This window comes from Athene cunicularia (assembly GCF_003259725.1).
Source record: "Athene cunicularia isolate RWA chromosome 4 unlocalized genomic scaffold, athCun1 chr4_part3, whole genome shotgun sequence".
Lineage (NCBI taxonomy): Eukaryota > Metazoa > Chordata > Aves > Strigiformes > Strigidae > Athene > Athene cunicularia.
The window spans coordinates 8,078,052-8,103,451 of NW_020799100.1; the positions used below are offsets into that span (position 1 = coordinate 8,078,052).

At 40.3% G+C, this 25,400-nt stretch overlaps 1 protein-coding gene across 1 annotated transcript; it reads left to right on the forward strand.

Annotated features, from left to right (window-relative positions):
- On the forward strand, positions 1-25,400 carry VSIG1 (V-set and immunoglobulin domain containing 1). Its single transcript, XM_026848333.1, has 7 exons — positions 1-94; positions 3,386-3,546; positions 16,382-16,580; positions 18,152-18,307; positions 18,968-19,087; positions 20,123-20,249; positions 21,666-25,400. The coding sequence occupies exons 1-7, from the start codon at positions 13-15 to the stop codon at positions 21,847-21,849; spliced, it is 1,029 nt and encodes a 342-aa protein (XP_026704134.1). The 5' UTR covers positions 1-12; the 3' UTR covers positions 21,850-25,400.

The following is a 25,400-nucleotide window of genomic DNA, read 5'->3' on the forward strand; positions in this document are numbered from 1 at the left end:
GTCAGAAGCAGCATGTGGTCTCTTTTCTCTCCCACCGTCAAGAAGGTGTTTGCAATGATGCTCAAGATACTTCCTGTTCTAGCCATCCTTACAGGTAAGAATAACAAACTGATTGAAATAGAACTGGAATTAAGGAACTTGCTGAAATAAGAGAGCAGGTGAACCTGACTAGCAAATTAGGAGAACATTCAAGATTTATTTTGGGATGGAATGAAATTCATGGGTATAATGTTATGCCATTTTTCGGAAATCAACAAGCTGACCAACGACTGGTAAGAGTTTTTTGTTCAGGAAAAGAATATTAGCTTCGGTAAATTAATGCTTTGCTCTAAAGCCAGGAAAAGGCAAAGAGCTCTCACATAGAGTATTAGAGTCTTTCAAGCCTTTCCAGTTTAGTTTTTCTCACATTCACTTTTTGCTCCCCATGATAATAGTCCTGGGAAATGCTGCCTCAGTCCCATCCTCACCAAAAAATTTTCGGTGATGCTTAAATTTAAGCATTCAAATAATCCTCTGGATTTCCCTGAAGCTAAGTGAGGATGTAATACTTTGTGGAGTCTAGGAATTATATGGTATATTAAAGAGTATCTATTATTCATGTTTCAAGGACATTGCATTGTGCTAAGCTTTATTTTTAATATATACAGATGCAGACATTTTAAGTCTAATGCTCCACGGAGATGAACAACCTCTGTATCCACTAAAGAAAATGGAAGTTAGTTTTCACATTTTCTTCTCAAGGTGGAATTATCTGGTTTGGACGCCAGATAAAGATTTTAAATAGTTGCTCTTGGTGTTTCAACGTTATCTCTCATGCACACACATAAACCCCACAAATTCTTGCCTTAGAAATGAAAAGTAATTCAGTGTTAATACCAATACTTTTCAAAACAATGTCCTCTAATTTTAAATTTCTGGACTAGCAGTGTGTCCATACTGATGGGTGCCACTGACTGGGGGTTTCTGTAGTGGCTAGGAAAAGATTAACAGACTTGGATTTACTTCATGAGCATTAAAAACTGCATGGGACTTCAGTGAGAGTGGGTAATTCCCAATTAACTGCAATGACTTTCTCTGTAGAAAGGAAGCTGTCTTAGCATAATACTGATGAGTAAAAGATATGGATCAACTACTTTTAACAAGTTATGGTCCTGTTCACACTAGCTTTTTTCACTGAGTCACTTTTTTCACACATGCACTTTTTTTCATTGAAACCAAAAGGCCTACATGTATGAAATGGGATTATGAGTTTGAAACCATAAACAGTGAGCTAAGTGCAAAGCAAAAGTCCCATTAACTTCTGTGATAAGGGAACAGGCTCTGAGGGTCCAGTTCACTCCATTTTCAGACAGAAACTTCACCTTACAATTAGTGATAGCCTCGCTGGACAATGGAAGTTTGATGGGTTTTGGTTTTATATTTTACTAGAGTGAAGCCTATTTCAGCTAATGTATTTCTTCAAAATATACAACTTCATGGAAACTAGAATGCTTTGTGGAGTCATTTATGCTAAAATTAATTTCTTCTGGAAAAGCTTGTAACAGCCAGGCTCTGTGGCACTCCTGACTCCAAAACCAGAGAATGATAAAGGAAGTATGTGAAGCAGATGACGGGAAAAATCGATGTTTTCTGTAGAATGACATTGTGTTGAAAGACTGTCAATTTAATCCTGCAAAGAGTGGAAAATAAATACATGTAAACCTGGAAGTATTATTGTGGCAAGAAACTATCATCCTCTGGCCAACTCTATTTCTTAAAGCCAAGAACAGTGAACTAAGATAGCTAAAATAATATTACATGGCTTTTATATATTAGATCTCAGTAAGGATTAAGCTACTCATGGGACAAGCAGGACTTGCAGCCAGCATGGGGATCCCCTTTTTCCCCAAGGCACGTTTGACACATTTAGGTCAGTCTCCAGCCATTCCTGTGAGATTGTCTTCCTATATAATTTAACACTTGCTGCAGTTTAAACCCACTAGGTCTCATCCTAGCCACCACCACCACATAGATTATTCCCTTCTTCCTTGCAGTGAGCTTTTACTATTGAAGCCATCAAACAAGGAAAACAGACCTCAAAGAGGTTCAGATAGGTTTGCATATTGTAGCAACTGATGAGCCTGCAATATTTACATGGTTAAAAATGTCAAAATAGATTATATTTCTTTTTTTAAACAATGTTTTATCTCATAGGCCTGATAATTTGTGCAAAATACTCTTTTGGTATTACTGGAGGTTCTGCTTAAACTCTCAAAAGCAGCACCTGAACATGAGATACACAGATATTCCATTGAGAAGAATATTTTGTATGTTTTGCCTCTATCATGCATACGTTCAATTAGCCCAAATGAAAATTATTGTTAGTAAAACATAAAGCTATCACCTTGCTTGTTTTGCATAGAAAGCTCTGAAAGACTTATGTTTTCCATCACATTCAAAAGAAGTATATTCTCTTTCAGAATCTTTAGATAGTAGCTTTAAAACTGGACTCAGTGATCTAGCAAAACCATGAAATTCAGACTTATTTTTCTGACAGCTTTATTGCCATATGTCTCCACTACTAGTAACTTATATGGAGGACAGAAACAGATAAATACTGTAAGACGGTGCTCAATTCTTTTCATCAATATGGCTGTGTAGCCGAGACTGATCAGAACATCATGGGGAAAGGGTTCACAAGTTGTTTTCTCCCTTTCCGCTTTTTTGCACAACAGAAAAGGTTGATCAAATTATCAAAGAATTTTTCACAAGCCACATAATAAAAGCTTCATTTGACATTTCTAATGTAAAAGCATTGGAAAAGAACAGCTTCTGCGTGTAAGCGCTAAGAAACCTAAACAAAAGCTAAGTAATCAGGAAAGAAAAGCAAGAGAAAGGCTGCTGGGCTCCAGCCTGGGGGAACCCAACACTGCCACTGAGTCCAAGTCAGAACATAAAAATGTAAGAAGAGACAACACTGTAGGAGATGGTGTTCCACTGTAAAGGAGATAAGACATCTAACGGAATAACTGCAAAAGAAAATAAGAGAGGGCTAGAGACAGCTGTGAAGGAGAGTGTAAGGTGCAGGGGAGCACTGAGAGTGCAGAAGAAAGGTTCTTAGAAGCTAAGACTCTGCAAGTGAGAACAAGTACGTTTTTAGGAACTCTGCCATTTCAGAATATTATTTGTTTTAAGGGCATAGGTATTCTGGGGGATTTATTCTCCTGTTAGCTTTTACCCACTCCCAGCTTGTTATCACTAAAAGCCCAAGGGAAAGTGTATGGAAAAGGAGAACGACTAGACATGTCCTACGGGTTTAATGGATAATGCAGAGAGCAAGGCACTCCTGCACGGCTCCCAGGGTCGGCCCTGGCTGATCTCTCCTCACCACACTTGCTGCCCACAGGCCATGTCGGCGGTGTTGTGGTGACCATCCCCGAGAAGACAGTGAATGTCACCACAGGTGGAAACGCAACCCTCCTCTGTACATACACGAGTTCTGGACTGCTGGGAAATTTCTTTATTCAGTGGAGCTTTTACAGTGCCAGAGAGAGACAACTGCTTACCGTAAGATACTTATTTATTATTAATATGAAGTTATATCTAAGATATCCTTAAGCCATCAAAGAATCTTGCTATGTTTCATAGTGTTCTCCTCACTACAGACCAGGGAGGCAGGTAATGTTGGTGTTCCCACCCTAAAGACAAGGGACTGAGGTGCAATGAATTTTAGGAGCAGATGAGCAAGGTTATCTAGGCTCCTAGTTCTTGCTGCCATGCCTGAGCTCCTTTAGAAACTTATGAGAAGGTACGAAAGGGATTCAGATGCTCATACAGCTTGCTCCAAGTCACACAGGAAGGGTGAAGCAGAGCAAAGACCAGGTGTCCAAAAATCACACAAGCACTCCAGCCTCTGGATCAGCTCCCTTTTCTCTTGTCTGGCAGATATTTCCTGCCATTGTGAAGGCTGCTTTCCTGGTGAGACGCCCTTGCCTATGACAATGTGTCCCTCATTTAAGGGTCAAGTGAGAGCTCCTTGACTCAGCCGCTAGCGCTGCTGTGAGGCGGCTCAGTAAGAGGGGTGGTGCACAACAAGAGGCTGTCTGCACAAAGCAAGCTGCGGGTATTTTGGCAGGACTGTAGAAATTTGTCATAGCAGGAAATCTGCCACAGCAAACTTGCGTTGGTATTTGATGGCATCCCAAGGGTGTCATTGTGGTAGTAGAACAATTACAGATCAAAGGCAAATGTTCTCTGCCCTTCCTGAGACCCCGAGAGGCAGCAGAGACAGAGTCTCTCCCCCCGGGGTATAACGAGACCTCGCAGTAGGCTGGAGCATCAGCACAGAGGCAGCATCGGGCCTGTGAAGGACACAAAGTACTAGACAGCCACGTGCTGGAACCACTGCCCGAGCCTCTGGGGCTGTAAAGACCTTGCAGAGCAGCCTGGTCTGCCTGGAGGGGGTCAGGGATGGGATGTGTAACTTCCTATATGTACTCCCACTCCTGCCCAGAATTCAAGATCTATCATTTAATCTTCATTTTTGGTGGGGAAATGAATCCATGAATCTCACTCTGAGCATAACATGCAGGGTATGGGTTCCCATCAGCTCAGTTCTGACAGGCGCTGAGCAATCAGCAGCACCTTCTTTTGTATGAAGAAATACTGCTTAGAAGTGCTACTGCATCCTTGAAGATGACTGGGTTTTTTTTCATTCCCCGGTGTCAGGTTTTCCCTGTTAGACAATCAGTCCCTTTTGTCTCCCATTCTTTTCATCCTGTTGCTAACATTTTTCTTCTAAAAGTTCCATCCTCCTGCCCAGTGCTAGACCTGAGAGTTGATGTAAAGAGATTTGACTAGAAGAGCGTCACAGTCCACACTAATGGTCACGTTCACCAATTTCCTAATAATATTAAGTTAGGAGGTTTTCCACTGCTGATAGAGTTATATTTGGTTTATCAATTATAGCAGAATTAGACTGTCTTTAATTTGCAGGATATAACATATTTAGCATTGAATGGCCATAGCCAGTACGTAAGAAATAGCAGTTTAATATAAGACAGAACTGCTCAGCCTCCTGCTGTGTTTATCTTGGCCATGGATGAAGACTGTATCAGTGCTAAGTACAAACACGAGGCCCATCCCAGATTCTGACTGGAGCTGAATGCCAGAGCGACACCTTGCCTGACTAATTGTATGAATAGCTGTTACTCATAATTTGCTTTTTTCAAGTCAAAACTGTTTTATTAAATGAAGAATTATTCATGAAGGGGTGGTAGCTGCAGGTTTCCTAAGTAAGTTGTATGTAGTACAATATATTACAATTTTGATTCAGTATGTTACATAATAAATTTTAATAACTTGTTCAGGTGGGAAGTACATCACTGAGACAGGATCAAGCCCATCTCCAGATTTGGTTAGAGTCTTTCTGTTCTACTTGCATCAAATTTTCCATATTGCAAGACAATAAATACAATACATTTTCTGGTCACAACCAAGAGAAATAAACAGATAGCTGCAAGTATTTTAGAGGGAGAATCAGACAGGATTTCAAGATATCCAGGAGGGAAAAACCATTTGTAAACTGTGACCAGTGATGAGAAAATACCCCCTGAGAATTATAAACATAAAGTACTGTGAGTGGTTCAGAATGTGCTCAAGAACTAACTGATGTGAGGCTACCAAATGTCAGGAAAACCTTATGGATCAATTCCCTTGCGCACACACTCCTGGCTTCTGCAGCTCCCACTGCAGGCAATGGGAAAGCTGTGCCTATAAAGGCTGTCAGAAACACTACTGGGAAAAATTGCATCTGGTTTTCTCCCACTCTGAAACTAATTTCATGGTAAATTCACTTTTACACCGCAACACACATGCATTTGTAATGGATGATTTGCATTTTCATTAAATAAAGTCGGTTCAATCTGGAAAGGCCATGGTTTAGTGACTAATCCCGTTCTCCTTGAACACCGAGGTAGAATTTCCTTTCTCTGCAGTGCCAGATATCCTTGGCTTGCCCGCTCAGGGGGGCTCGGAGGACACCCCCCACTCCTCTGAGTCTGCTAGTGTGCCTGGTGGGCGCATGTGTGTGATGACCTGCAGGACTGGGGCACTACTCTTTTTAAAATGCTTTTAGCACCCCATTCAGTCCTGCATTACTCGACGCTGTATCCTTTACCACAACATGGCAACTCCTTCCCATGTTGGACCTTTTCACAATAAAATTACTTGTGTTAATACAAACACTGGGAAGAAAGGACTGAGACTGCTAGTGGAAAATACGGTTTAAGAAATTACACAACATAGCTGAACATGAAATTGGATTTTCAACCTCTCTCTGAACCCACAGCAATATGAGGTTGCTATTTCTGCTTCAGTCTGGTGACTTTTCTGAGTTTCAGAAATGACTGAGTGACTGAAAGCATGCATGCTTTTCTCCTACAAGTTTAAGCAAAAAATAATCTCTCTTTCTACAAACCTGGCTTTGCCCTGGTTGCTTGGCACGTAACTGAAGTTAAGTTTCACATTTTGTTCCAAGTAGGAGATATATGCATGGCAATGGAGGACATTGCCAGCTTTGGCTTTCATTGTTTAGATTAAAGAATACTAAAATGCAAGTCAAATATATATTTAATATGCTGGTAAAATGACAAAACCAAACTGAATTGAACAGACTGGCACCATACCTTACTGAATACCAGAACAGGAGCTTGCATTTTAAGTGGGATAAAATTATTTAATTTTATGAGATATTTAGATTCTCCTAAAATATCAGTAATAAACTAACAAACAAACACATCTTTATAAGTGGCATATATTTTCCCTGAAAAAGTTTGTTTAAAATTCTGGCTCCACTCAATATTTGCCCTTTTTTTTTTTCAGCAATTGAATGGATAACGTTTTCAAATTCCATTCTTTAAAGTTGAAAATTTCTGCCAAGTATTTTGAAGACAGGAGACTTACATTTTGTCAAAAGAATTGCAGAAAATACATCTTATCCCACCTGCTACAATTGTAAATACTCTTGGCATCTTAGTAAGCTGTCTTGATGGCCCTGTTACTCACATGGCTGGTATATTCGCAATAATAAGTGGGGGGTATGTTCTCCATAACAACTGTGGGGGAAAAAAATCTTGATTCTAATAGTGTTTATTTACATAAGAGAGAATATGTCCCTTTCTCTCTACACTGGCAGCAAATAATAGGACAAACGGTAGAACATTAGAAATAATTAAAGCAAATTTATGTCATTAAGATGCTTTTGGCTTGAAGCATTAATGAATGTGAGCTTTCAATTACTAGATTTTAGGACATGATATATAATAAGCACAGAGGCCATAGGTACTCTTTTTAATAAGAATGTCAGTATTTTACACTGTCACTTAGGTTACAGATTTTGCAGCATTTTGAGATACATAAGCTCAGGTACGGTCCTGTCTGTAGTGAAATCAGTAAGATCAGGATCAGGATTTGTGCCAGTGCTAATTTATTGCCCCAGAGTATTCAGCATCAGATTTTACCCTACCTCAGGGTGAGGCAGTGTTCACTCTTTTGCAGAGCTGATGCAGAACTGCCTCCCAGCATTGGCTTTGTGAAGCTGGCTGGTGTCTTTTGCTGTTTTTTTCTAGTGTTTGCATATCCTGTTCCTCATTGCCCACCTTACACGATGCTGGCGCAGGTGCTTGAAAGTTAAAAGTCATGGCAGTTACACCAGAGAGGATGAAATACCACAAACAGGCTGTTCACAGACAGCGTGATGAAAAGGGAAGCAGCAAAGAGCAGAATGGCAGGTGTTTGCAGCGCTGTTTTGAAGACAGTGCTGCTCTATATAGTGTGCAAATATAGATCTTTTTACTAATTGGAGCCTAACTTTGCTTTTTTCCTGAGAAGCTTCTCCAGTGGAAATAATTCCCCTCATTTGAACTCAATAACATAAATATCAACTCATGGAAAATAGCATGCCATATGTATTTTTAACTTTTTCTTCTTGCTATTTACCCCTTAACAACACGTCTTTTTAATGGTAGATTTAATTTTTAAATAATAACTCAGAGCCAAGGATCTTGAGAACTTTCCAATACGGAATTATCTCTATTTTAAATACGGACAAACTGAAGCAAACACTACTTATTCAGCTCACCCAGGGTAACAGAGTCCATCACAGCCTGGCCTGATTCATAAGGTAAAGTCTCAGCTCCTCTGTGCTTCATTTCATGCTCTGAGTCACTCGGCTGGTCTTGGTGTAAAGCACCTAAGTAAATGTTTGAAAAATCGAAGTCTGCTGTTGACTCTGCACAGGCGAGGCTACAGCCTTGCAAAGCTAAATACAGCTCCTGAACCTAACCAGGGCCACACCTTGAGCCTCCAGCCCAGGCCACCCACAGTTAAAGTAAGTGAAATTATCAGAGACGCTGCGTCGCTGCCTAAGATATTGCCAGGGTGGAATACTTGACTGAAATTTTCAATGCAGTAGATGAGTAAAGGTCATGAATGACTGTTACTTGTAAGAGAAACTGAATTATTGATAGACTTCTCATGAAGACGTTCTCTAAAAAAAGCAAGCTTTAAATATTCACAGACAGTGACACTGACACTGCTGTGGTAAAACTACTGATGAGCAATTGGGAGGGAAAGAGTGTTAGCAGCATGGAACAGCAAGAATATCTTCCATTTATTTTATATATTGGCTTTCACCCAGCCAGAGCCCTGTATTTTTCTCATATCTGTACTACTGAGGAAGTATCACTTAGTGGATAGGGGCAAGGAGGGTTTCACTTACTGCAGACCATACCGAAGAGGAAGATGGCACTGCTCCCTTACGAGAAGTCTAGTCATGTCGTTATACCCAGCCTTGCAGGCCTGAGAAGCCATTTTGCAAAAATCTTCACAGGAGTGAGCAGGCTTGTGTTGTCACGTTGTTCAGGAACAGGGGACAGGGTGGCGGAGCCCAAGGCAAGCAAGAGATGCAAGAGGAGTGATCTGAGCTCAACCATGCCCGCTCCTTTCACCCTGAAACCCCGCATCCAGATTCCCAGCAGTCCCAAGGCCAGCACAACTCTGGTGCCCAGCACAAAGCAAGGCACAGGCATGGGCACTGGGCTACCACGTGAGACCCAGGGGCCAGCCTGTGTGGGGTTCCCATAAAAACCACTGAAAGCACAAATTCTTCCCCATGTAGTATGAGTAGTTCCTGAGACCCCAGCACACACTTTCCAGCCGCAGACAAGTGATACCATGTGCTGCAAAGGACACTGGCCTGCAAGCAGAGCTGTGCATTCCAGCCCAGGAGCGAAGATCAGCCTGTGCAAAGCACCTCCTGAAGCAGTACAGGAAAACTTCCTGGAAAGGGCCTCTCTGATACATGAGCATTTCTTTTTGCCTGGGGGTGATTTTTAAAAATCATGTCTTATTTATCACTTAGATGACAGAGCAGGCACTTAAAAGGAATAGCTTCATGGAAAGCGGAGGCAACATCTCCAATGCAGAGGAACAGACCCTGTTGTCATGTCACTGTGGTCTGAGTGACTCGCTGGATGTCACTGGGATTACTGTGGACTGCTCGTGGTAATCTCTGGCACTGGGGTGACAGTCTGCAGAGAGAAGATAAACTAACTGACATACCAAAGCAAACAATAGTGAGAACACACAGGAAAGTAAAGACAAGTAGAAAATGATCAAGTTGTAACCGGTGTGTTTGGAGCATACATTAGACTTCAATTTTAGTTTGCCTTATTTTAGGTAAAATTTATAAAATTGTACTGCATCTCACTGTTGACAAAGGCTTGAGGCTGCTTCTGCAAAATCCGCTGAACACAAGGCACCCTGCCCTTGTGAACAGCACTGACAGTACTGATGGGGAGCTGTGTGGAGAAGAGGCTCTTTGATTTTGGGGGAACATTTAAAGTCTCATTTAACTCTCAGATCAGCACATTTTTACCCAAATACAGCATTCCCCGTGTCACGGTATTCTGAGTATGGATGAAAAGTCAGTCAGTCATTGTCAAAAGATGGTGTATGTGACAGATGCGCGGGGAAGATGTAGCTGGAGACACAAGGTAAGAAAAAAATCCCCACAATCTTAAGGGAAAAAAAGAGCTAAATAGCTTCTACTAGATTTATGCTGCTGTGAGACCTGTAATCATATTCTGGATGAAAATCTTAAAACCAGCACATGGCTGAGATAAGCTGAATCAGGTGCACCATCCAGAATTTTTAACTCACCCTGTTTTTTATTGCATTTTCCTCTATCAAAATTATTTTGGATGTAGCTGTTGTTTTTTTCCCACAGCTGTTCTAGGTGGCTGAACTAGCACCTTCAGGAATATTTCGGGTATCTGAAGGGCACATCCACATACCAGGAGCATCTGGGGCTGAATGTGAGCAAGTCTGGATAGCCCAAATTTGGGGCTATATATTTACATGGTGAAAAAAAAAAAAAATCTTTCTGGATTTCTAGAACGTAACAACATTTTGAGATGTGATGGATAGAGGGCCACTAAGCTGCTTGCTGAACTGATTTCCTCTCAGCTGTCAGCTCAACATCCCAGCCATAAGCCATTCCAGACTCTGACTACAGTGGGATTCCTTTCTCACCATGAAGTACAGGGTACAACCCCATGTAAACTGAGGTCTAATAATAACTGCTGAAGAGCAGTTACACCAAATGCATTGAGAAAACATGCTTGTGCTTGATGCACTGTAGGAATTATTCACTAATAGTTCAGCCACAAGAATGATACTGTGAGAACATGAAAGAGCTGCTCCTCAAAAGTATTTTGCACCAGCTAAAGCTGCTGAATGATTAATCCTCTAAAGGCTTCTGACTCCATCCCTTTCTTATTCTACCAATGTGCAATTGTGACAAGACTTCTAGTCATTATGAACATCCTCAATTACTCATGCAAAAATCCCACTAATGCAGGACATAATATCCCTACTACAGCCTGGCAGATCAGAGTTTTGACAAAAATGTGTGAAAAGAAGCTGTGAATGAAAAAAGGCATTTGGGGCCAGACTCAGTCACATGACACACGTCAAAGAAACCAAAGCACATGTGAGCATTTGTTTTCTTATCTCACCCAGTTCAGAATTTGAGCCTTGGGCTTTAATTAACACTTACAGTGTGCAGCATTTGTTCTCTAATTAGATGTTAAGATGCTTAAGGGAGTGATGAACATTTTTTTCCTTTGTTGTTATTTTATAAATTCTGTCTGTACTCGGAATTCAAAAAGAGATCATGATCTCAAACCAGTGAAGTTGTTAATGTCCTCCTTCATATTTATCGGTGAGAAAGAGACTTTAATTGTTCCTTTTCTAGTAGCTTGAGAAAATGTCAAACAGAAAATGATAAAACAACCCAATGACAGGGTCCTGTGAACGCCTGGGCTTTACAGCTCTCCAGGCAAAGACTGTGAGTCAGATGCTGAGTACATCAGCCTTGAGAAACGTCATCGAACAGGATGCTAGAGCTTTGCATCTGCTGGTGGGGGAAAGTGAGAAGGGGCTGGGGGAGGGAAGACAGGCACTGGAAAGGAAGTCATATCCTGAAACTGCCCCCCAGCCAGGAAATTAAGACTACTGTGGAGATTGAGAGATATTTTGTAACACATCTTCAAGAGCATCTCATCTTACAATTTTGATATCGAGATGTACTAGGCAGGTACAGCAATGTGATGCAATGACACCAGGAGATGGAGGGTGGGAGGAATATCGACCTGGAAATTATGAATTAGTCCATCCAAAGACATTTGAAAGACATTTGTATTTGTCCTGCCCCAAGAAGAAATGAAGCAGATAGAGGCATGTTTCTTCTAATTTACTGCCTGCTTTTTCACACACAACCTCCACCCCCTAAGGAAGAAGATCTTTCTATATAAGATGTATAAAGGAAACCTGTAGGTGGGTTCCTCACTCTCTGCCAAACACCTGGCAGCCTTTGAAAATCCTCAGCTCAGCATCAGCTTTGCCAAGTGCTTCCTCTGCAGGCAAATACTTTCCTCACCATCACACTAGAAGAGGAGGCAGGCTTCCCACAAGTCAGCTAAAGGAAAAGGACATGTGATTTCATGTACCAGATCCTTCAGAATTGGGCACAACAACTGGAGTGCACTGAGATTACCAAGATTTTCTTCCAAATAAGTATGATCATTCCCAATTCCCTGTGCTGTTTGTAAGCCAGCTCCCACAAACAGGTACATGGATAATCGACTCAACTGCCTTGGAAGTCTATGAGCCCAAACTCTTTTCTTGGTTGCAGCAGAAACTGTAACTGTGGAAATGCAAAGTAACTATACCACTGCCTCAGAAAGCTGAGAAGGATGGCTGCTGACATTAGCGGCTTTAGGCACTGCCTGGCCCACAAGTTGAATAACCAACTAAACTGAAATCCTGTCTAAGGTCAGGGAGACGTTTAACTGTTTTGCAGAAACTGGTGTTTCATACTGTGGAGTTATCAGGGACAGCATTTTTTGGAATGATGATCTCTGCTCTTTTTTCCATCAGTTGTTTGATTAGTCATCCGAGGCAGCTGCTCCCATGAAATGTGAAAAGGCACCATTATATAAAAACTTGCATGAGCAGACTAGGTGGTAAGGAGAAGCAACCAGAACTGCATCTTCATTACTGTTATAACACTGGTAAATCATCGACTTCACTAGAGCTGCTCATGGTTTGCTTGAGGACATGAAAAACTTACTTTTTTTCAAGAGAAGCACAGCAGATTTCTTTCATATTTTTTTACATTTAAGATGTTGCAGTTTAAATATATTTATCACACCAAATTAAAAAGGCTTCCAGGAAAAGTCTACCATTGACTAAATTTACAATTTTCTCATACAGACATTTTAGGGACATTTTAGGTAAAATGGAAAGAAATGTCAACTATATGAGTTTCTGTAGGAGGGAACATTAGCTGTCAGTTGCACAAAAATAAAAGTCTTCTATATCTTGAACAGAAAACAAGTTTTTTACTTTTGAAATGGAACAGAAACATTTTTGCAGATTTTCATTTCAGCTTTTTGAAAGGCACAAACACCAGTTTTGCAAGGACAGCATAAAAACACTTTGAAAAGGGCTTAAAATATCTATTTTGAGTGTATTGTTTAAAATGGGCTATGAATTCACATCCAATTAACTGAAACATGTTCCTTTTAAATGAAATTTCCTGTGTACACAGTCCAATCATACCTCTGGGAGAAGATATACACTCAGTAATTAATCACAACGTTACTCAGCCTTTTTGGTGTTTACCATCTTCCTGCAGGCAATAAACTCCAGAGTCGGGAGATAAGCATCATACAGGAGCAGAAAAAAACAAAGAGCGCGCAGGAGCCTGCAGAGGAAAGAAATGCATTTCCCTGAGATGTTCCACTGCCTTTATGTTCATAGTTGAAAAAAAAACCCAACCCAGTGTTTAAACACATGGAGAAAAAATATATTCTTTGCTGTGTTGACACCTGCCTCAGATTTAACAGTGTACACTAAAGACTTTCTACGTGCACGCAGGCAGAAAGAGAGAACACATGGGATTAATTTTTCAGTGTATTATATAAGGGCTTAGATACAATATTCACCCTGACTTCAGATCATATATACTGAGGAGTGCTTGCCCCTCTATAATGTTAACTGGCATCGCCTGATGCCAGTTGATCTCAAACTACATTTGAGATTTGCTGTAGTGCCAGGAACATGTGCTGTAGCTAAGCTAGCATTCAGTGGGCAGCTTCTGCTGCCGTGTACTCTCACAGAAATCCCAGATCGCTCTGAGTGACTGAGTAGAATTTAGCCCCTCTTTTCAGTAATCAGGCCTTTTAGTAGTATTTAATGGGCCTGTCTCTCATCTCATGCTGCTGCATGTCACGCATTCATTTAAGCCATGGTACAACTCAATTTCACATTAGTGTGAAGAGCTGACGGAAGCTCTTTCCCTACCCCATTCAAACGGATGCAATTGATCAAGAGGAGATGCAAATCCAGCCCATCACTGCTGAGATCTATATAGGAATGTCAGTTTAAGAGGAGCCTGAAGTTAGAAGTTACAGTTTTTGAAACTTCAGACTCTTGCAAGGAACAGTGGTAACACTCTTGTTGCTCATACCTGGATAAATGTAGAATGAGACAACTGTGGTCAGTGTGTTTTTGTAATTACAGGTAGATCAGTTTTTTGATGAGAAATTTGCTTAAACCAAACTCCTTATTTTGAATAATCTCCTTCCTTGGTGAATATGAGGGTGTGCATCCAGACTCTGGTTTTGCAGTAGAGGTCCATTTCTAGGCACTTGCAAAGCATAAAATCAGTTTTAAAACAGATGGCACTGCATGCGAACAAGGGAAACTGGAGAGTATCCAGCTGCTCAGCAGACTTTCTAACCTAGTCTGCTGCTGTGCAAACACTGCACCTCTTGTGCTTCCTCACTGCAATGCCAGTTTTCTACATGTTGGCTATGTAGAGGTGCAGCTTTGGAGTTCAGAGCCCTGCATCAATTGTACCTGGTGTTTGCAATCCTGGGGCAGGGGAAGATAAAGTCTGCTTGGAAAGCAGGCAAAATTGCACTAGAGATGGGGCCAAGCTGCAGGACCAGACCTCCCGGTGCTCTGCAGTCTAGGTTCCGACCTTCACTTCAAAGCCTTATCATTGCATAAAGCAACTGTGCTCTGGCAGTTTTGGGGTGTAGCTTACCTTAAGCTAATAAAGGCTTTCAGATAACATTGCTTAAAGACTTCAATCAACACTGTATCTGGGTGAATAAATAGAATTAAGAATAAATATTCTTAATTCAAAATGCAATCAGTTGATCTGCAAATTAAAGCAAATTATACTTCTTGCCTAGGGATCTGCAGTATCCCTAAAGGCAGGGCATCTTGGCCAAGAGGAAATTCTGATACTAGTCAGGTGTGAATGGCATTTCACGAGTCTGTGGTTTTTCCTACACTTGTTTTCCAGCTATTCCCATTAAAAACATGCTGTTAGTCCAACTTCAGTAAATACATTTACATTGCTGATTCTGGAATACTGTCTGTAGGAATGATGTTAGATCTCTTTGGGTCCAAATCTGTGTAATTCTATATGGTTATCTGTCACCAGTTTAAAAATTGACTGAGTATGCTGGAACGGTTCACTTTGCCTGGACAATGGAGTTTATGCATGTAGACATGGGAACATACTGCCTATCCCAAATACTATCACTTTTACACAACACTATCATTAACAACTAAGAAAAATAATTAACGTTCCATAGATTTCCACATTACCTTTGTTCTTTCAGATCTTGGCTTCACAGCAGAGCTAGACTGGGCAGAGAGTATGTACTCCTTGAGAACTATTATATTTACCCCAGCCCAGATAAAATGCTGCAGTTCCCAAACAGACTCAAGGCCCAAGCCTCACACTGCCAGCCAGGCTCCACATTGAACACAATTCTACTTCTCCTTTCCATCAACAGCCAACAGGTTTGGGCTTACAAGCTTATGAGGCCAATTCTACTGCCACAGTGCTGTTAAGTACAACTGAAGTCAGTGAAATCAGTCACTGTTAAACAGGAAATTTTTATTTGGGAGGAAATGTTGCATTCCTTAGAGACCTTTATCCTTATTATATAATTCTGCAAAACTTTTTTACTGTTTAGTAAATGGGGAACTTGATCCCAAATGGGTGCCCCTCCAAGCACTGAGGCCAACAGGTATTCTTGGCTTCCACCTACGATATAAACACAAAAAGTTTATAGTTCATGATAGTCCATGACACTGTCTCTGACCCTGATTACACAAATAAGGAGAAGCATGGCTGCTCTGACTGCATGCATGATGATTCTGCTGGTGTTCTCATACTGCATTTTTATTGCTTCCATATTTATTGCCAACAGATCAGGCACCTTGTTTGCTTAGACCTGTGTCCTGTAAATTCATTTCAGTTCTCAGTTTGCTAGCATCTCTATTTCAAAAGCTCTGCAGCCATCCACTTTTTGCGATGACAGGTCCATTCTTGTCACCATCTTCTACTGAGCCACTTATTAATGATATCACAAATTATCAGTGCTTCAATTAGTACCACTATTCATTGTGCATGACAGCATTTTTTCACAGAATTGTTATACGATGGTCAATGGTCTCACCTTTGTTTTCACAGATGCATCAGTCTGTGACTGGAGTATCTACAAAGAACTAGCTACTGTCTATTTGCATAATTTTAAAATCCCATTTCTGAAAAGCTTGTCTTTTACAAGCCACTAGAAATATATATTCAAATGTACCACGTTGTCATCTCAGCTTTCTCGGGGGAGGGGGAAAGAAAGGGGGTGACATTGCTTGGCTTAATCAGAAATGAACTATATTTCAATTGTAAGTACCAAACAAAGAGACATGAACATCTCTTGTTATTAAACTAACAATTGATTCTTTATCACAGATCTATTATTATACAGGAGGCCAGTCTTACTCTTATGGAGAGTTTAAGAACAGGATAACAGCTGCAACAGGTCCAGGGAATGCATCAATAACAATCTCCAACATGCAGCCCTCAGACACTGGTTCCTACACCTGTGAAGTTTTCAGCCCAGAGGCTGATGTTGGACAGAGCCAGAAATCTGTGATTGTCCGTGTGCTGGGTAAGCGTCTTGCCTCTCTATTGCTGGATTGTTGTTTTCTTCCCTTATTATGAAACACCGAATTCACGGCTCAAAATGCGTAGGACCAGAGGGAAGAACAGAACTGTGATAATCCAGGCCCGTGATGCAGAGAAAGGGCTCACTGATGCACTGGCGCAGGTTTTTCCAAGGGCTTTGGAGGCAGGCAGAGCCGGGGGTGCCCTCTAGCTTCCAGACAGAGCAGCCTGAAACCGCTCCGCAGCTGCCCTTGCCTCCTACAGAAACACCTCATTTTCCCACCAGCGGCCTTCAGATTCACTTTGTGCTCTCAAAAAGCTAATGTAAGCAGGTAAGTGGGTAGCTAGAATTACCCAACTTCCCTACATTTTTCATGTTAGACAACAAAGTGATACTAACGTTGAATAAAATAAAAAGCTCTTTTAGCTGGGAGTGACTTTTCTCTGAAGCCACTACATCCAGTCCCAGCAAAAACCAAAATTTTACTAATTTTACCGAATGTTGGTCATGGTGACTTGCAGAAATCTAGGGAGAGGCAGCAGGACAGCCCAAGGGTTCTGGCTTGACACCCATCCCCAGAAACTCTGGAAACTTAGTATGTGTTGAATGGAAGGAGTACAAAGTCTATTTTGGATGTAAGAAAGCAATAGCTCAGCCATGAACAGGCAGGTCAGAAAGGATGACAAGCAGTGGAATGACCTATTTTACTTCCTAATAAGATAAACGTTTGTACTAACCTCATCTAAATATTGCTTTTATGTTGAGAATTCATACCTGGTCAGAGTGACAAACCAAAGTCATGTGAGAACATGATTCCATCATCATTTGCCTATCTGCCAGGGATAAGAAAACGACATATGTAAACTCAATCCCTGAAAATTAAAGTACAACTGTTAATTCTCATCTAAAATTCACCAAACAAATAGCAAACCTTGGAGCAGTTGAGTAAGAGATCATACTTTTCACATGAAAACTGAAGAAGGTTATTAATTTATGCACTCAAAATTGGGCTGTGTTCACTTCTGGTATAGTTCCACCAATTGTACGCTAAAGAACCACAACAGCATATCTACAGGGAGGAAATGAAAAGTAATAGGTGTAAGTGAAGACAGAATCTTCTCCTGTGTGCAAAGTGAGGAGATGCTATCAAAACAGATATATCTTTTAACAGAACTGTAGTTAATTAATTTCTTCCACAACAGAAAAGCTTCTGCTGTGTCCCTAAAGAAAATTATGTTGCTATGTGGCAGAATGGTGTACAATGAATAGTGATTGGCCCATTATAATTAAAGTAAATGATAGTCTTCATCTCAACACCTCCATAGTAATATTTGGTATGCAAATGGAAGAAAAGATAATAAAAATGTATCCTATGCCATGCACATTTATTTAACTCAGATCTTTCTGGGAAAGCCTTTGGTCAGATCCATAAACAAGACTGCTCTCAGATGGAAATCTGCAGGTGGGGCTCAATTCTTTACTTATAGCAGCGCCATACCAGAACTCGAGGTGGATGCTTGCAGCCCTGGGTATGTACTCACCATGTATCTGTTCTCCTCATTGTTATTTTACAGTCAAACCGTCAAAACCCTTCTGCAAAATAGAAGGAACACCTGAAAAAGGCCATCTAATCTACCTCTCATGTAAATGTGAAGAAGGATTGCCTCGCCCTACCTACCACTGGTACAAAGTAGATGAGAATACCCTCAAGCCTGTGACTGAACAACTTGGTACGTAACTACAGGACTACCATACCATGTCCAAGACCTGGAATTCCATAGTACCGGCCATTTCAAACACTGTGTATCACAAAGGATAGTTAAAACTTATCCTATTTTGACGTCACAAAATCATAATTTCACGTATTTGAATCAACTGATAGCTGTCACAAACACAGAATGTTTTTTCTATCGGTTTTAATAAAAATTGTGTGGCATGTTAAAGTCTTGTCTATGCCATTACTTTGAATTGTTAAAATGGGAGAAAGGTTTATGCCTTTTCATCTCCCTTCCCTTGGAATAAATTGAGCCAATTTGACATTCAGGTGCTAATACGTCCATCCCAAAAATCTTCAGTACTTGCTACATTTTCATTTGTGAAGTTACACTGACAGTAGTATATCCATGGGTGTAAAACATCAGACAGACAGACTGATCTGCAGAGTAAGGGCCTACTTCTCATGTTCTAATACTCTCCTGTAGAATCCACTGTAGTAATTTTCAAGGAAGGTAAATGTTTTTTATTTAAAGAATATAACACACCCCCCCCCCAATGAATGAATAATTGGAGACCTTGTTTCTAACCTCTTAATAGCTATCAGTATTACCAACTAAAGACAACCATTTGCCTCTACAGTATACAAACTGTAATCTACCTGCTCTCTGTCCCAGATCCAAAAACTGGCATTCTTTACATTGGCAACCTCACCAACTTTGAAACTGGGTATTACCGGTGCATAGCCAGCAACGTCCTGGGGAACAGTACCTGTGAGCTCGACCTAACTGCAAAGCGTAAGTCTAATGTATGAAAGTAATCACATATTGGATGTATGATATGCACAGTTTGCAGGACAATGACAGCTGGAACAACTTTACAGCATAGATTTTTTTGAAATAAGAACAGAATGGGCTTTGAAGACCTCTGGAGTTTTCATCTAGGCATGCCAGAATTTACACTGGCCTAGACAACTTATTTAACTTCTCCAGCTTCATTTCCCCCTGGGAGAAGGAGCTGAGCCTGTCCCTGACTGCAGAGCCTTTACTAAGAGCCGACAGACATGGAGTTCAGAGCAATTTCTTCCAGCTAACAGGCTCACTAAGGTCTCCCCGCTCCAGAACTTACAACCATCACTGAAATGTGGCAGTACAAGGACTGGGGCACTGTAGATGTGACCACTAGCTAAAAATACTGCAGTCATGGAAAAATACCTTATCCTTACTCCCCTTAAGCAGTGATCAACCTTATCCTGACTGTTCTCAAGCAGTGGTCAACCACATCTGCATGCAGATTTTTCACGACCAGTACATTTAAGAAGAGTCAAGCATGTTGTACAACCAGTCACAAGAGATGCCCCTGAAATGGGTCACTCAATTACTCAGTGGTCTATAAAAAGAACTAGCAGCTGTATTGAAGTGGAAATAGAAGGTTTTAGGGACTAACAAATAATCAGAGCATACGTTTTACATCTCAGCTGCAAGACAGAGATAAAGGCAACCTGAAATTCAGAATTTGTTTGTGAGGACTGAAGAGCAAAGGCTTTCAACTACTGCCAGCGTCAACAGCCTAATGTCTCCCTTAGGCAGGCATAAACACAGGGTTTGTTGGGGTAGGGAGCTAACCAACAACGCAGCAAAGGTCACATACACACAGTTCTCTCTTTCCTAGAGAATCTCTGGTCTCCCTCCTGGAAATACAGCTGTCAGTGAGTTTTTTAGTTCTTCAAATCCAATACCTTCTTTCTACTAAAGGCTCCTCCACTAAATTTCTATGGGATATTGCTATAATAATAATTCTTAAAAAGTCAAGTAATCTTTTTTTCTTTCCAGATTCAGACAGTGGTATTGTTGCTGGAGCATTAATTGGAGCAATTCTGGCAGCTGCCATAATTTCCATTATCGTCTGGGTCTTAACCAAGAAGGCAAAGAATAAGAAGTCATCAAGTAATGAGATGCAGTAAGAGTTTGTTTGCTTCGTTATAAGATAATTATTTCTGTAAAGCACTGCTGATAATCCAGAAGTGATGTAAAACGTAATTACTTTAAATATTGTTTGAAGGGTAAGCAATACGGGTTTTGAGAAAACTTCCAGAGTGAGAATATTTGCTTTTCTGTGACTTTTAAGCTGTTGCTCTTGTAACAGAAGTTCTCATTACCCTCTTCCCTGTGTTTACAGGCAGCTGCCATTTAGCAGTATCTAAAATAGTAAAGTAAATGTTTTTTAAAGAACACAAACTAAAAGTAGCAAGTTGGGAAGTTTTTAATATTTACATTAATGGTGACTGTTAATGGCAGGTGGAGGAAGTAAAAAAAAGGAATAGCAGCTAAGGGTTGCCTCAGCAAATTTACTGGGATTGTATGTTACTGGATTTAAACACAGGGCTCGTTCATTGCTATCTGAAATTACAGGCTTGGGATACTCTGAGGTATCTCAAATGGCACGAGGCACAAAGTTTAGGCAACAGGATGGAGCCCTGAATGTCCATTTTGATTCTGCTCTGGAAATTACTTTCCTTCTGTGCTTTGGTTGATCATTTTTCCCTTAAATTGCCAAATCTTCAGAATAGGGATAATCTTACATGCTATACAGACTGTATTTAGCCCCATAATGTTAAATGCTAAATGAATACATGCAGTTGAGGGCAGAAAAAAATATGTTACCTGGGCACTTCCCTGTAGCACAGGTTTAAGACTTCCTGAGATGGAATTCTGCTAATCCAGACAGGTGGTGTGTCACTCATGCACCTATTTCTGCTTTGAATTGATGTAGCATTAACAACTAATTTAATGCTCAGATCCTAATAAATCTTACTACATGGAATTAGTCCACTAGCATCTGATATTTTTTACATGTGAAAGTGCTTAAATATCAAGAGTTGATTTCTTATTGTTTTGATAAGATAAATGGAATTCACACCTGTTACTAAAAATATTTTTCTAGATTTCAGCCTTTTCAGCTCTTTTCTGACTGCACTCTATCTTTTATGTACTTGAATGGGACACCAGATCTCCATGGAATTTCTCAGAAAGCTCACACCAAGCAGTGCTTTACTACCTCTTCTCAGACAGTTTGCTGGGACTGTTTCCATTCTCCTTTCCTGGCTTAGTATTTAAACATACTAAAATCCATTTTACTATAATGGGATCACTTAAACCAGTGGTGCAGATCAGTCTTACTCTCTAACACTCTGTCACTCACTCTGTCTTTGCAGCAGTGATGTTGTAGCCTTTTCAGGTGCTCGTGGAACAGTCATAATAATATGTGGGTTACTGTTTAGACAACAAAAGTGCAAAGACTCATTCTTTTGAAAGACTCTAGCGTAGATGGGATTTCAACATGTGAAATCACAATCCTCATCCTGTCTTCCTGCAGAGAAATGGCCCAGAAACAATCCAATGCAGACTATGTTCAGGTACCTAATGAAGAAAACATTCCTGCGACCACAGTTCCATCAAGCAATGCAACAAATGAATACCCTAGTGTTGATGAAACAGCAGCCTCTGGGACACCTGAAAATGATGAGAAGCAAGAAGCGGAAAAAGAAGAAATAGCCTAGAGTTTTAATACAGTTTTCCTTGTCAGCTTTGGACCCCTTTATACAAAAAATGTTGCAATTGAATTAACACAGAAGCATGACTAAATCTCGAATGGCCATTTGTATTGTGAACCACTGGACTGGAGAGTGAAAATGGTCTGTAACACACGCACCTTACAGACAGCTGAAGATTTGGCCTTTAAAATAACCAAATTTCATTTGTTATCTAGTTATAATTGTACATAAGCATAGAAAGTCTATAATCCAAATTTATCCAACTTATTTTGCAAAACTAATTAGGAAATAGGCTGACACATTTGACAAAAGTAAGAGCTTTCCAGTCAACTATCGGTGATGCTGTATATGTCCACACAGTTCTGGACAACAGCAGTCTTCTCTAGAAACAGTGTTGGCCAATCTCATTTTTCTTATACACCAAGAACAATCATCATGGCCAATACATTGCAGTGTTCAAAGGATCTGATTTTGCATGTCAGAAGTAAAAAGAAGTTTCATCAATGTCATCAGAGTGCAGAAACAGATTTTAAGACCTGGAACAATGATATCTTGGGTGTGTGAATTCCCCTTAAAGCTAAAAAAAGCCTTTTACCCTGTTGCTGCCTGACATGGAATACATTTTGTTAACAGTGATCTTCTTGGCTTTAAAGTTCCCAAGGCACCAGCATTCCAGAGTCATGTGTTTCAGCATTTCTGGTTTTCAGTTCAATGGAACTAGCATTGAGGTACACAGTTCAGACATCAATTGATCGGTTTCCAGTCAACAGGAGCTGGAACTCTAAATCCCTTGCAAGGCTTGCTGTAATCGGCACACAGAGTATCGGATTCCTCATGACATGTGGATACAGCTGCTTTCAAAACTTAGCAGTGAACACTGCCTACTACACAACACACTAGCTTAGACTGCTTCCTCAGCCTGAGATGTTTTAAATCTACTCCCAGGCAACCACCCTACCCACTAAGCAACAAACTCATGCTCCTTTTCTTCTGGTCTCATTAGCCCAGTGTAACTTTGACTGTTTTCTATAGGTGAAAGAACCATGAGAAAAGGTAAATGGTGCATGCACACCAATAACCAACAGCTGAGTAATGAACACTCTTGGAAAGAGAAAAGGGAATTGAACCACATACACTCTGATCACTAGACACCTCTTCTCTCTGGGCCTTGTTTCTAAGGTTAAGCAGACTCAGTTCTTCAAAAGGGCAAAGACACTCTTTTCAGAAGAGCTCAAGGACCACAGGGCTCAGGGGAACAGACACACACAGCCTCAGCAACTCCCTTCTAAACTACATGAGGCAGGCACTCACTGACACAAGGCGACCTGGTTTCAGCCTTGTGCACTGCAGAAAACTCCCGTCAGGCTCAGGGATTTGTTTGGCACTTAAGTCGTATATCGGAGATAATGTTCATAAATGCTTTGGTGACTCTTCCTACTCTGTAAATATTAGTTATATGCAACAGTCATCTTTAAGACAGATAAAAAGATACATTTGCACTAAAATTTTCAGATTCAGTTCCTATAGCTATGTTTTATTAAGAAACCACACACAAAAAAAAAAGACAAAAAAATGGCAACATTTAAATAAGATGTAAGGCATGAGGTCCTGATTATGATTCAGTCAGGATCATTAAGCGTAACTGTATTCATTGCCCATTTCACTAGTTTTCCAGCTTTCAAATACTTGTCTTTGATACGTGTGTCCTAGCATTTAGCCTCACTGCACAGAAAAAGAGCATTTACAGTGTTCGTATATTGTTTTAGCTAAAAACTGTTGTGCCAGACTGCACAGGTCAAACCCTTACTAATGCCAACACTGCCATATTCTCCCAGTGGATCCTCACACTCCTCTCTCCCTAGAATATCCAGGTAAATGTTAAGTCATGACCTGTGTAGAAATCTCTTCTTAATCAGGCATCTCTCTTATGGACTGTCGCAATTTGCTAATAAAATCCACCAACTCACATCCTCCAATCTAGGTTTAGAAGCTTACTGAAAATTTCTGATATTCACACCCAATGTTTTGTAAGCATGCTCAGTAACAGCAAGAGAAGAGTAGTACTACCTACTCCTTTTTGGGTGCCATTTCTTATCAAAGGTGTTTCCTAATGAGACAATTTAAATCAATTATTGGTTCAAGGGAGCCCACAACTTGGCTGACAGTGGTATTAATTCTAAATAATTTCTTCTCTGACATTCCTAGGCATTCTTCTATTCTTGCTGTTCATGGAAAATACAAACAACTCTTCACGACACTGCTGTAGTTGTATTAGTTCTTCTAAAGTCATCTCCTGTATCTATGCATCTTAGTTACATTTGTGTTACTACAACAGCTTTCCAACTTCCCCATCTCTGTAACAGTATTGTCGTGATTGAAGAGAGGACTATATTATGTGTTCATTATTGTAATTCTTTTAATCTTTCCTTAATCTCACCTCCACAAATTTCTCTGCATATATCCTTGTATAACTTACTACAGTAACATAGGAGCTTATGCAGAATGCAATCTGAAGTTGTGATTACCTTCTATAGCTAGTACAATCTTCCCAGAACACCACAGGTCTTACATTTGCTAAAAAAGTAGAAATTGTTCAAGTTATGTAAATGTTTTTATATTAAAAGAAAAAACAATTGAACACAAGTTCTAGACTAATAATTCCTCTCATACTTCTAGCCACCAGTGTGTAATAGATAGTATTAAAAAAACCCTAACAAAAATCAAAACAAAACAAAAAGTAAAAATAAGAAGTAAACCAGATTGCTGTGGGTGAGGAGGAGGGTAAGGAAAATAACATTTATTTGGAGTTTCTTAACAGATTGAGATATTTCTGTAAGACTTCTGGCAGATGTTTGTTCTTATTATGGAGTTTCTCTCATGTAAAATAGTTTATTAAAAAGGATGGAGCACTGTTCCTAGCTTTCCACTGATGCTCTTGGCAAAGCACAAGCCAAATTAGGTATTGATCCACAGCGTGTAGCAAAAAAACCCTGCAGAGCTATGCACGAGGCAGAAACATTTTTCAGAATCTGCCTCAGATGTTCCAACAGTCTTTGCTGCATGGCCCATTTATCTTCTCCCGAGGGAGCAGGGATCATTAATATGGAAACCAAATATTAAGCCAAGATTCAATCTACCATCTCCTAGAGAAATGGATTTACAAAGCTACAGAGCTGTGGCAGGGGTTTTTTGCTACACAAAGATCAAGGATGAACACAGAATTCTAACTTGAGCTTTTCTCAAGTTTTCAGCAGTGCCTGCACAATACACAAGAAACATTTACTCGGTCAGGTTCCTCCTTCAAGCAAGGTCTGGCATGGCCTGAGCTTACTCTACAGGCAAGTTGCCCCTCCTGCTCTCAGTAGGCACCCTCACTGAAATTTAAGCTTTTGCTTTCCAGGATAAGACTTGAAGTACTTGGTGAAGATATTTGTTTGGTTGTAGGTTTCTGTCTTGCTTATGAAAATAAATTGCAATACCTTAATCCCTACAAGTCAAACTTTAGAAACCACCATCTTCCATTTCAACCTTTCCCTGCAGCTGAAGAACAAACATGT